General features: G+C 47.6%; 1 protein-coding gene across 1 annotated transcript in view; it reads left to right on the forward strand.

Annotated features, from left to right (window-relative positions):
- The first annotated feature begins 4896 nt into the window (after window positions 1-4896).
- Window positions 4897-12247, forward strand: part of DAB2IP (DAB2 interacting protein) — a 309499-nt gene continuing 302148 nt past the window's right edge. The window contains exon 1 of the mRNA XM_081847484.1: window positions 4897-5407. Coding sequence (XP_081703610.1) covers window positions 5365-5407 — 43 coding nt within the window. The 5' untranslated portion in view covers window positions 4897-5364. The remainder of the gene's footprint in view (window positions 5408-12247) is intronic.

The following is a 12247-nucleotide window of genomic DNA, read 5'->3' on the forward strand; positions in this document are numbered from 1 at the left end:
TGAGCTGGAATCCTACACCCAGTCCACTGCTGTATTGCACTGAAGTGGCCCTGAATTCAGTGAAAATGTGTTTTTCCAAGAACCCCTGCTTCCCTCCCTATCTCGTCACACCCTTCTTAGTGGGACAAACCCACCCTTCTCCTCCTCCTCCAGCTGATTCCTTTTGAGCTTTTGGCAAAAGCATGCAAAAGTCCTTCCCCCCCCCCCCTCTGGCAGACAGCTCTTTACAGATTCAAAACATTCCCCCACAGCTCTTGAAGAATATATTTAAAAGGAGCTAAGAAATCAGCACAATCATTCTGTTGCAACCATTTCGGAATACAATGAGAGCCGCTGGAGCCTTCCTTTCAAATTCCACCACTGTGATATTCAGTCCATCTGCACAGATCTTTCCTTCCTCCACAATTAATACCTGCCTTGTTTCAGATAATTTGATAATGTTCATGGGTACTGGATATGCTTCAGTTGCCTCTACCCTGCTAGATCAGACCAATCAAAGGTCCGTCTCATCCATTATTCTGTCTCTAACTGGATCCTCACAAGCAGCGGATGAAGGCGACCCCTTTCTGTTGCTAGTCCTTGTAATCAGCGGTATAGTGCTTTTGAACATGGGAGGTCTGCTTTCCCTCGTGGTGGGGATCCTGCCCTAAATCTGGATAACTACTTTGGCACAGCTGAGGCTGGTGTGCCAACTGCAGCCATTCCTGGAGATGCCAGATCTTGCTACTGTGACACATGCCTTAGTTACATCTCATTTGAACTGCTGCAACTTGCTATCTGGGGGGCTGCCTTTGAAGGGTGTTCAGAAATGTCAGCTGGCTCAGAATGCTGCAGGCAGGCTATCCGCCCCCCACATTTTCCCAGTATCTCCTGACAACCTTCTTCTTCATCTTTGGGTCTCCGGCCTCCTCCCACGCCCCCCACCTGGCTCCCCTCCTTTCCTCCATGGCTGCTGCTCTCCTCTGCAGCCAATTAAACCCCTGCTTCCCTCCCTATCTCATCACCCTTCTTAGTGGGACAAACCCACCCTCCTCCTCCTCCTCCTCCTCCTCCTTTAATTGACTGGTGCCAATTAAAACAAGCAAGTGACTCTTGTGTCACAACAGTTTCCTTGGTGGCAGGTCCATTTCCAGGCATAATTCAAAGTGCTGGTTAAGGTCCACAAAGTCCCAGACACAGCTCAGAACCAGCTGAGTTGGAAGATGGTCCTCTCCCATGTGAGCCTGCCAGCTTAAGAGATACAGGACAGATCCATCTTTCTGACAATATCATGTTTGAGGACTGGGAAAGGTTGTGGACCACTGGGCTGAACTTCACTGCATGTAATGCTTTGAAAGAAAATGTTATGAAAATGATATACAGATGGTACATGACCCCAGTCAAACTTGCAAAAATATACCATTTGTCCGATAATAAATGTTGGAAATGTAAAGTAAGCGGAGGAACGTTCTTTCACCTCTGGTGGACGTGCCCTAGAGTGAAGGCTTTCTGGGAAATGATATATAATGAGCTGAAAAAGGTATTTAAGTATACCTTCCCTAAGAAACCAGAGGCCTTCCTCCTGGGTATTGTCAGCCAGAGGGTGTTAAAGAAGGACCGAACATTTTTTTTGTATGCAACAACGGCAGCAAGGATACTCGTCGCTAAGCACTGGAAAACCCAAGATTTACCCACACTGGAAGAATGGCAGATGCAACTGATAGACTATATGGAACTGGCCGAGATGACCGGCAGAATCCGAGACCTGGGAGAAGAGACGGTTGAAGAAGACTGGAAGAAATTCAAGATTTACTTACAAAAATATAGTAAATTGTATGAATGTTAAGAAGGATGCTAGATCATAAATAATCTGGCACCACTAAGTTAGATGGTGTTATGAAGATAAGTGAGATTTAAGAAAAGATAAATTTTTGGATAATTATTAGATTACATTTAAATTTTTAGGATTTGAACAAAGGATATCTAAAATTAGAGAAAAAACATGGGAAAATTAGATAATAAGATTGGAAACAAGGCGATAAATTGCTGGAAAAATTTCTTTTTGTGTGAGGAACGCAGGAGCGGGAGATGTGAGGAAGTCCAAAGAAGTTAAGAAATTATGTTAAGATACATGTTATATTGTTTCTTCTTTTGTATTGTATTCAAAAATTGTTAATAAATATTTATTTTTTTTAAAAAAAGAGATCCATCTTTCTGTCCCACCATCACCCAAAGCCCAACTGGTGGGACTTTCAGTGAGGGCCTTCTCAGTTCATGCATATGTGCTTGGGTCCTGTTTGCAGGTTTCCCATTGAGGCATTTGGATATTCAAAGTGAGGACAGCATGCCGGGCTGGAGAGGCCATTGGCCTGATCCAGCAGGACTCTTATTGGCCACAAACTTGGATGGCTTTAAAAGAGAATTTAGACAAAACCATGGAGAGAAAGGCTTATCAATGCCTACTACCAACAATGCCTATATACTATGTCTCTATAATTGGAGTTTCCCATGTACTGCAAGAAGATGAAATGTGCCCAATCTGAAGGAGATCAGCCCTGAGTGCTCACTGGAAGGACAGATCCTGAAGCTGAGGCTCCAAGACTTTGGCCACCTCATGAGAAGAGAAGATTCCCTGGGAAAGACCCTGATGTTGGGAAAGATGGAGGGCACAAGGAGAAGAGGATGACAGAGGACGAGATGGTGGGACAGTGTTCTCGAAGCTACCAGCATGAGTTTGACCAAACTGTGGGAGGCAGTGGAAGACAGGAGGGCCTGGCGTGCTCTGGCCCATGGGGTCACGAAGAGTCGGGCACGACTAAATGACTAAACAAGAACAATGATTGGAGGCAGTATATGCTTCTGAGTACCAGTTGCTGGGGGATGCAGGTGGCGCTGTGGGTTAAACCACAGAGCCTAGGACTTGCTAATCAGAAGGTCGGTTCAAATCCCCACGACAGGGTGAGCTCCCGTTGCTCGGTCCCTGATCCTGCCAACCTAGCAGTTCGAAAGCACCGCAAAGTGCAAGTAGATAAACAGGTACCGCTCCGGTGGGAAGGTAAATGGCGTTTCTGTGCGCTGCTCTGGTTCGTCAGAAGCGGCTTGGTCATGCTGGCCACATGACCCGGAAGCTGTACGCCAGCTCCCCAGAGTCGGTCACGACTGGACCTAATGGTCGGGGTCCCTTTACCTTTACCTTTTTACCAGTTGCTGGGGAAAGCTGTAGGAGGGGAGATTGCTCATGTGAATGGCGCCTCTTTGTGGGTTTCCCATTGGGGCATCTGCTTGGCCACTGTGGGCTAGATCACTAACCTGACCCAGCAGCCTTTTCTTAAGTTCTTAAGGCCAGAACAGCAGCCTAGAAATTTGCCTCTCTCCTTCTCCCGCCCTCCCTCTCCTTCCTTCCCTCCCTCCCTCTCTGAGTGCTGGCTGCAATTGTGGTACAGTCACCGTAGTTTCATGCCACCCCCCTCTCCCCCATGCAGTGCTTGCGAACTTCTCCAACTCTCCATCATTTGTCCGCCCACCACTGCCATTGGCGCTGTGGCTGGAAATGCCAATCTGCCTGCAAACCACCCCCCTTACAGTCCTGGAAGGTTTGGCTGATTCATTCAAATCAGGGCCTGTGCATGTACGATTATGATATGGACAACCTCTCTCTTCCTGGCTTCCTTGTCAGTCTCCTGGCCAAATGTTTGCAGGGTTGACACCCCCCCCCAGCCAAATGCGCAACCTTCCCTGTCTCTGGGTCATGCCTGGGGGGTGCCCTCCCTGCTTTCCTACCCATTTGCCTCCCTCTACTCAAACGTAATGGCCAGCCCCTGCAGGATTTCAATGCAAAAGGTGTGTCAGGGAGATTCCATTTTAGCTTGCTGGATCTATCCACCAAAGGAGGGGAAGTCAGCAGCGGGGGCAACTCGCCATGCAAGGAGAAACCTGCACTCCCCAAATTCCCTCTGGGACGTGCCCCTCCCCAAAAAACCTACCGTATGGAATTTCCTGCCACATGAATGTGGTTGTGGTGGCATCTGGCTCCAATGGCTCTTCCCTGCATTTGTGGGAGAAATCAGTGGTTGTGGGCATTCCATAGCTGACACTTTCCCCTCAGAGCAGTTTGTTTGCAACAGGACCTCAATGGCGGGGTAGGGGGGGGGTTAGGAGAGTGGATGCAACTACTGCTAGGGGGCTCAGTTGAATCACAGTGCTAATCCCTCTATGGTCTGTTCAGTGGGCTTGACAGGGCAAGGGCAAGAAATTATTCCTGCATCCTTTTAGGCAACCCCCCTGCCTCCCCCCACCCCCCACTGCAGCCTCTAGATTCCTCAGCAGCTCTGTTAAGGGCAAATGACAACAGTGCAGCTCCTGGCAGGAGCTCTGCTGCTCTTGGAGCCCATGCAAACCCGCCAGCAGCAGCAGAGGCTTGCCAAAAGGAGGTAAATATAGGACAAGGCATTGCAGCAAGGAAGGTGCAGCTGGTGCCCTACTCCAGAGTCACCCAAGTCCATGCCTGCCAGGATCTGATTTTATTTTATTTTATTGGGGGGGGGGAAGACCCCTCTCTGGCCAACAAGGGACTCAAATGCAGCCAGGGTGTCTGAGGATGCTCAGAAAGTAAGCCAGCCATGATCAGGAGAGAGGCGTCTGTGGGCCTTCCTGGGGTTCAGTCAATTCTGTATTTCCTGAGATGTTTGGGGTGGGTTTTCCTTCCCCTTCCTAAGCGTTGATTCTTCCTGCCGACTCTCTCTCTCCCTTTCCCTCTCCTTCTCCGTCTCTCTCCCCCCCCCCCACGCTCTTTCTCCCTCCCTCCTTCCTCCCCAAGGAACACACCACTTTATATGTGTTATTATTATAGCAGCCCTTTGCGTTATGCAACAGTGTGGCTTGGAGGCTGGTCTTCTCTCTTTCCACCCCCCCCCCTCCCGCAACCTTACCGCTTGCAAGGAGCTCTTTCTTCATCCTCCTCTGCCAACCTCGCGTCCCCCCACCGCACACCTCCCCACCCACCCCACCTCCGCACGGCTTCTGAACTTTCGTCCGAGAGAGCTGGCGATTTCGGGAGGGGAGCCGAGAGTTTGAAAGGCTCGCGCACAGTGGGGGGAGAAAGAGCGGTATGCCTTTTGCTCGAGATGTTGGAGAAAGACCCGCGAGCCGCGAGGGTCAGCCGGCGAATTGGGAAGCCGGCCAGGCCGTGTCACGCCAAGGGAGGCGCCTTCCGATGTCCCCTTTTGGATGTGGCGCTAGCTCGTCAGGCAGGTGAATTGGTCTGAGCAGCAGCTGGGCTTCGCTTTTCCTGCTCCTCCTCCCCCTCCAAGTTTTCCTTTTAAGATAACCTTTCCTCTCGCTTCGCTGCATGGAGACGCGGCGCGGTGGGAGCTTCTCCCGGAAGTAATGGATCCCAACAACCCGTCGGACCAAGAGGACGACTCTCGGGGTAAGGAGCCACCGGAGGGGACTTTTGTTTTTTTAAGTAACTTTTTAGGTGCGACGTGTCCTATTCTAGTCCTGGGCTGGGATCAGTTTGTGCCTCCGTAAAAGGAATAGGTGGCACCAAAAGTGCAAAAAGGGATAAGAATTTGGGAGGCAGCTGGCTGGATTTGGTTTCGGAATGTGCAGGCTTCCGGGCTTCACCAGCTTCTTCTTCAGGAAGTGCTGCCCTGGACTCCTTTGGGATATACATTCAACAAACAGCAAGTGAACAAAAGTTCAGGGACACAGAAGCATTTCATTCCCAGCTCAAAGTTTTGGGTTGCTTGCTTTCCTCTGGTGCTGAAGGTGGTTCTGGCTCTGGTCGGTTTTGTAATTCGGAAAGAAACTGAGTTAGGCAGAGGTTGTGGACGTTCTGGGAGCCTTCCTGGGAGGGATAAAAATATTGATCTTGTGGCATCATAGAATTGTAAAGTTGGAAAAGGCCATGAAGGTCATCTTGTCCAATCACCTGCAATGTAGGAATCTTTGGCCCAACGTGGAGTTCGAACCCACAACCGTGAGATAAAGAGTCTACCATGAGCTACCATCAGGAACAAAGTGACTGGTTTCTGCCCAGAGCTGAAAACCTGATCTCTGTTCTAGCAGGCTGGCAAACATTATATTCAGGATGCTGATGTGTATATAATGATATATAATGATTCTACAAGAGAGCATCATGTGAGAGTTGGGACTTCTTGAGCTCTTCCTCCTCCTTTCTCTTAAAAATTAAGTTTCTAGACCTCATGGCACTGTGCTTGGATATGGGTGGGTGACAGCACCTGAAATGCCTAAAACTGCACTGGGGGCCCCTAGGCTGCCAGCTTCCCCCAGGACTCTCTGTCTGGCCCTTGGAATTCTCCCCACACCTGTCTGTGGCCCTCCTTGCCCCCTCCTCATGCATTTTTGCCTGGCTGGAATGTGGAATAATACTCCTTGCTTGTCTGGATGGAGAATAGAGAGAGGGGTGTGCATGTGAGTGTATAAAACAGCCTAAGGTACGAAGGCAAAATTAATGCCTGTTGTTCTGCCAACTTTTACGTCTGCTCCTGCCCACAAACTGGCATGTGGCCCCAGGAAGGTCCCCCAGAACAGAATGTGGACCTCAGGTTAAAAAGGATTCCCCATGTCTGCTCTTATGCTAGAAAGACAGCTGGAAGAGATTCCAAGTTGTGGGGGACAGGATTTAATGTCCCATGACTAGCAAAAGTTGAATAAATTACACAATTGTCTTAATTTGCATAATTTATGCAAGTTGTAGAATTTAGCAATTCTTTTGGCAGAGAACATGGATTGTCTGGAGGCAGAATATTAATATGGTATGGTTGTGTGGGGCCCCCACCATGGAGTAAATGCATGATTTCTGTTTAAATTTCTGATGGATTGTCAGAAGTGGGGAGGAGACCAGCAGATTCGTACTGTGTTGCTATTGGTAGTTATTTGGTGAGGTGTGAATATTTTGTAAGCTGTGCAGAGCTTTTTATGAGAATCATAGAATTTAGAGTGGGAAGGGACCCAAGGGTCATCTAGTCCAGCCCACTGCAATGTAGGAATCTCAGCTCAATCATCCATGACAGATGGCCACCCAAGCTCTACTTAAAAACCTCCAAGGAGACCATTCCACAGTTGAACAGCTCTTACTGTCAGAAAGTTCTTCCTGATGTCTAGCTGGAATCTGTTTTCTTGTAACTTGAAGCCCTTGGTTCAGGCCCTACCCTCCATGGCAGGAGAAAACAACCTTGCTCCCTCTTCCATCTGACAGCCCTTGAGATATTTGAAGATGGCTATGATATCTCCTCTCAAGCTCCTCTTTTCCAGGCTAAACCTACCCAGCTCCTTCAACTGTTCCTCTTAAGGCTTGGCTTCTAGATCCTTGATCATCTTATGTGCCCTCCATTGCACACCTTCCAGCTTGCCAACGTCCATCCTAAATTGTGGTGCCCAGAATTAGACACACTATTCCAGGTGTGGTCTGACCAAGGCAGAATAGAGTAGTACTGTTCCTTCCCTTGATATGGACATTATACTTCTGTTGATGCAGCCTAGAAAAGAGCATTAGTTTTTTTGCTGCTGCATCACACTGTTAAGTTTGTGGTCCACCAAGACCCCTAGATCCTTTTCTCATGTACTGCTAGTAAGCCACGTTTTCCCCATTCTATATTTGTGCAGGTGGTTCTTCCTGCCTACGTTCAGAACCTTACATTTGTCCCTACTGTAAAGCATTTTGTTAGCTTGGACCCAGTCCTCCAATTCCTTCATCCAAGTCATTTATAAAGATGTCAGACAACAATGGGCCCAGGGCAGAACCCTCCAGCACCCCACTTGTCACTTTCCCCCAGGGTGACGAGGAACCATTAATGAGAACTCTTTGGGTTCGGTCAGTCAACCAGCTAAAAATCCACCTCATTCAACCCACATTTTGCCAGCTTCCTTGCAAGAATATCATGGGAGACCTTGTCAAATGCTTTACTGAAATCAAGATAGACTATGTCAACAGCGTTCCTCTGATCCACCAAGTGGCAATCATAAAGAAAAGTCTTCCTTATTGCCCTTTCCTTGAATTGGTTGGATTGGCTGGAAAAATGCTGGGAGCTGCCTGATAGCAAATCTGATTCTTTTTTTTTTTTAATTAATTTTTATTCAAATTTCCAATAACCAATCCATTTATAATTTAACATCCAATTTAACTTATACATTCTTTTTGACTTCCATCAGCCTATCTGACAATTTTCATATTTCTCACAGATTCTTTGCCCAACTCTCCTAGTTCCAGGACCTGGGAGATCTTTCCCATCATTTGATCAAACTAACAAAACAAATTTCAACAGGGACTAATGTACACTTAGGTACAAAGCCCTACTGGCTATGAAAAAAAAGGCAGTTTGAACAAAACTCCTGGTCCGTGTTACTTAATGCTTTGCTAAATAATGACCTTAAACACTTAGGTAGGAATAGCTGAATGCACAAATACAGGATGGGGGCACCTTGCTTGACAGCGGTGCTTGTGAAAAAGATCTAGGGGGCTTAGTAGATCACAGGCTTAGCATGCGTCTACAGTATGATGCAGCAGCAAAAAAAGCTAACGTAGTTCTAGGCTGCATCAACTGAAGTCTAGTGTCCTAATCAAGAGAAGTACCATAATAGTATCACTCTCTTCTGCCTATACCTGGAATACTGTGTCCACTTCTGGACATCCCAGTTTAAGGATATTGGTAAGCTGGACCATGTGCATAGGAGTGAGAGGTCAGAATGATCAAGGGTCTGGAAACCAAGCCTAATGAAGAGCAGTTGAGGGGTATGTTTAGTCTGGAGAGAGAAGACTGAGAGGGGATAGGAATTGTTGTTGTTGTTGTTGTTGTTGTTGTTGTTTAGTCGTGTCCGACTCTTTGTGACCCCCTGGACCAGAGCACGCCAGGCACTCCTGTCTTCCACTGCCTCCCGCAGCTTGGTCAAACTCATGCTGGTAGCTTCAAGAACACTGTCCAACCATCTCGTCCTCTGTTGTCCCCTTCTCCTTGTGCCCTCCATCTTTCCCAACATCAGGGTCTTTTCCAGGGAGTCTTCTCTGCTCCTGAGGTGGCCAAAGTCTTGGAGCCTCAGCTTCAGGATCTGTCCTTCCAGTGAGCACTCAGGGCTGATTTCCTTAAGAATGGATAGGTTTGATTTTCTTGCAGTCCATGGGACTCTCAAGAGTCTCCTCCAGCACCATAATTCAAAAGCATCAATTCTTCGGCGATCAGCCTTCTTTATGGTCCAGCTCTCAATTCCATACATCACTACTGGGAAAACCGTAGCTTTGACTATATGGATAACTGTCTTCAAATGCCTGAGAGTCTGCCACATTGAAGATTGATCAAGCTTGCTTCCTGATGTTCCAGAGGTGAGGACCCAAACCAATGGATTAAAATGACAAGGAAGGTGATTCTGACTAAGCATTAGGAAGAACTTGCATGGCCATCTGCCAGGAATTCTTTAGCTGTAATTCCTGCATAGTCGTGGGTTGGACTAGATCAGTGTTTCCCAACCTTGTGCCTCCAGCTGTTTTTGGACTACAATTCCCATCATCCCTTGCCACTGGTCTTGCTAGTCAGGGATGATGGGAGTTGTAGTTCAAAAACAGCTGGAGGCACAAGGTTGGGAAACACTGGACTAGATGACCCTTAGGGGAACCTTCCAACTTTACGATATGATTCTGTGATATGGAGGGCCAGAACAATGTTTCCCAGCTGCCGGTAGCCACCCCTGCTTTGCACTCCCCAGGGCGCTGCAGAATACGGTATCAGGTTTGCCTTTTGCAGGAGAAACCGACTTTGCACTCCAAATGTGTGCACTCGTTGCTCCCCCCCCCCCATCCCTCACATATAATGTCAATCATGGCATACTTATATAATTGCCAACTATATATAGAATAAGTATTTTCAAGATTATTGTTGCTCAGCTGGCTTCAGAGAAATTTCTGTAAGAAAAGGTTCAGCTATGGAACATTTGCAAAGGAGTAAGAAGAGCCTTGGAAGATTCTAGGGGAAGCTTTAGAAGGAATCTCTCTGACATCCCAACATGCTCTGAGCTGGGGTTCCGGAAGAGATTGATCATAGAATCCTGCAATACAGGAATCACAACAAAGAATCCCTGACAGATGGCCATTGAACCACTGTTTAAAAACGTCAAATGAAGGAGACTATCTGAGGTAGTCTGTTCTACTGTTGAACAGCTCTTACTGTCAGAAATTTCCTCCTAATGTTCAGTCCTAAACAGCCTCAGTCCAGTATACCTGAAGGAGCGTCTCCACCCCCATCATTCTGCCTGGACACTGAGGTCCAGCGCCGAGGGCCTTCTGGCAGTTCCCTTGCTGAGAGAAGCCAAGTTACAGGGAACCAGGCAGAGAGCCTTCTCGGTAGTGGCACCCGCCCTGTGGAATGCCCTCCCATCAGATGTCAAAGACAACAACAACTACCAGACTTTTAGAAGACATCTGAAGGCAGCCCTGTTTTAATGTTTAATAGACTATTGTATTTTAATATTCTGTTGGAAGCCGCCCAGAGTGGCTGGGGAAACCCAGCCAGATGGGCGGGGTATAAATAATAAATTATTATTATTATAGTCAGAATCTCCCTTCTTGGAGATCTAGCAGTAGTGCTTCTGAATTCCAGTTGCTGGACACAACAGTATGGAACAGTGCTCAGATTTTGCATGAGGGTTTCCCATACACATCTGATTGACCACTGTGAGAACTTGCCCATCCAGCCCAGACTCCTGTTCTCACAGTAGCCAATGAGATGTCTATGGGGAACCAACAACCAGGACCCAAGCAATAGAACACTCTCTGCACCTGTGGTTTCCAAAGTGGTATTCAGAAGTGTCATTGACTCAGACTGGTGAGGCAGAGCAGAGCCATCATGGCTGGTAGCCATGGATAGCTCTCTCCTCCTCCACAAATTTGTGTAATCCTCTTTTAAAGCCGTCCAAGTTGGTGCCCATCTGAGTGCAACAGCATTCTACTCTCCTGCCATTTCCAGAAACTGGCATTCAGAAACACTGCTGCCTCTGGCCATGGAGGCAGAACATAGCCCATGGAAGCTTCCATTGCTGCTGAACTCAACATGATGCTTCAGTCTTGGAAGGTATTCTGATCAAACAAAGATTCTAGAGGAAAAGAACACATGGTATGGAAAGGGCAAAACCATCTCATCTCTAGGCATCAGTCAAAGAACTTGTATGGCCCACCCTGCTCCTGCTGGGTGGCACCCAGATGTTTTGAACTACAGCTCCCACCACCACGAACCATTGGTCAGGCTGGCTGGGGGTGATGTGGTCCAAAACATCTGGACAGCACTGATTTGGGGAAGGGACACAGGTGGCACTAAACCACAGAGCCTCTTGGGCTTGCCAACCAGAAGGTTGGCAGTTTGAATCCCATTCCTCGGTCCCAGCTCCTGCCAACCTAGCAGTTCAAAAGCATACCAGTGCAAGTAGATAAATAGGTATCACTCCGGCGGGAAGGTAAACGGCATTTCCGTGCACTGCTCTGGTTCGCCAGAAGTGTCTTAGTCATGCTGGCCACATGACCCGGAAGCTGCCTGTGGACAAACACCGACTCCCTCGGCCAGTAAAGTGAGATGAGCACCACAACCCCAGAGTCGTTGGTGACTGGGCTTAACGGTCAGGGGTCCCTTTACCTTTTAGCATGCCTATATTTCAACTGGAGAACACAATAGCAAATGATAAATCCTTTTTGGCCTTTTGGATTTTGAATAGTTGTGTCTGAAATGGGTGACTCCAGCAGATCAGTAATGCTGGCCTGCTTCATAGGAAACCTTTGTTCAGAGAAGCTTTTAAACGTGCAGGTTTGGTGCCAACTCTACCAGGCACTGAATCTGCAGGTTTAAAACATCTCTGAATAATGTTCCTCACTTTGGTGGGACTTAGCATGAGGTAAAGGGAGCTGAACTTTCAGGAATGTGATGAAGCTGGGGAAGGCATCAAAAAAGCACTACTATGGAACAGTTTATACTCTTTCCACCACCACCACACCACACAAAAAACCTTAAGAGACTTTGGAAACGTTGGAAAAGGTTCATGATTTGTAAACTACCTCCTTACATGTTCGGTAGTAATTAGCAAACAAACAGAAATTAGAAAATCCTTAGGTTTCTTTTAAGGCCATTGATCAAGGTGCCTGTGCTGCCACAGAATTCACAGAATGTCTACAAACATTCTGAGCAGGTAGGACCTGTTGTGGAATGTTGGTACTCAGTGGAAGCCACCTTGAAGGAATGGCTGCTTCCCCCAGAGGAAAAGTCTCACATGG

The sequence above is a fragment of the Podarcis erhardii genome, assembly GCF_964252035.2.
Source record: "Podarcis erhardii genome assembly, chromosome: Z".
Classification (NCBI taxonomy): domain Eukaryota; kingdom Metazoa; phylum Chordata; class Lepidosauria; order Squamata; family Lacertidae; genus Podarcis; species Podarcis erhardii.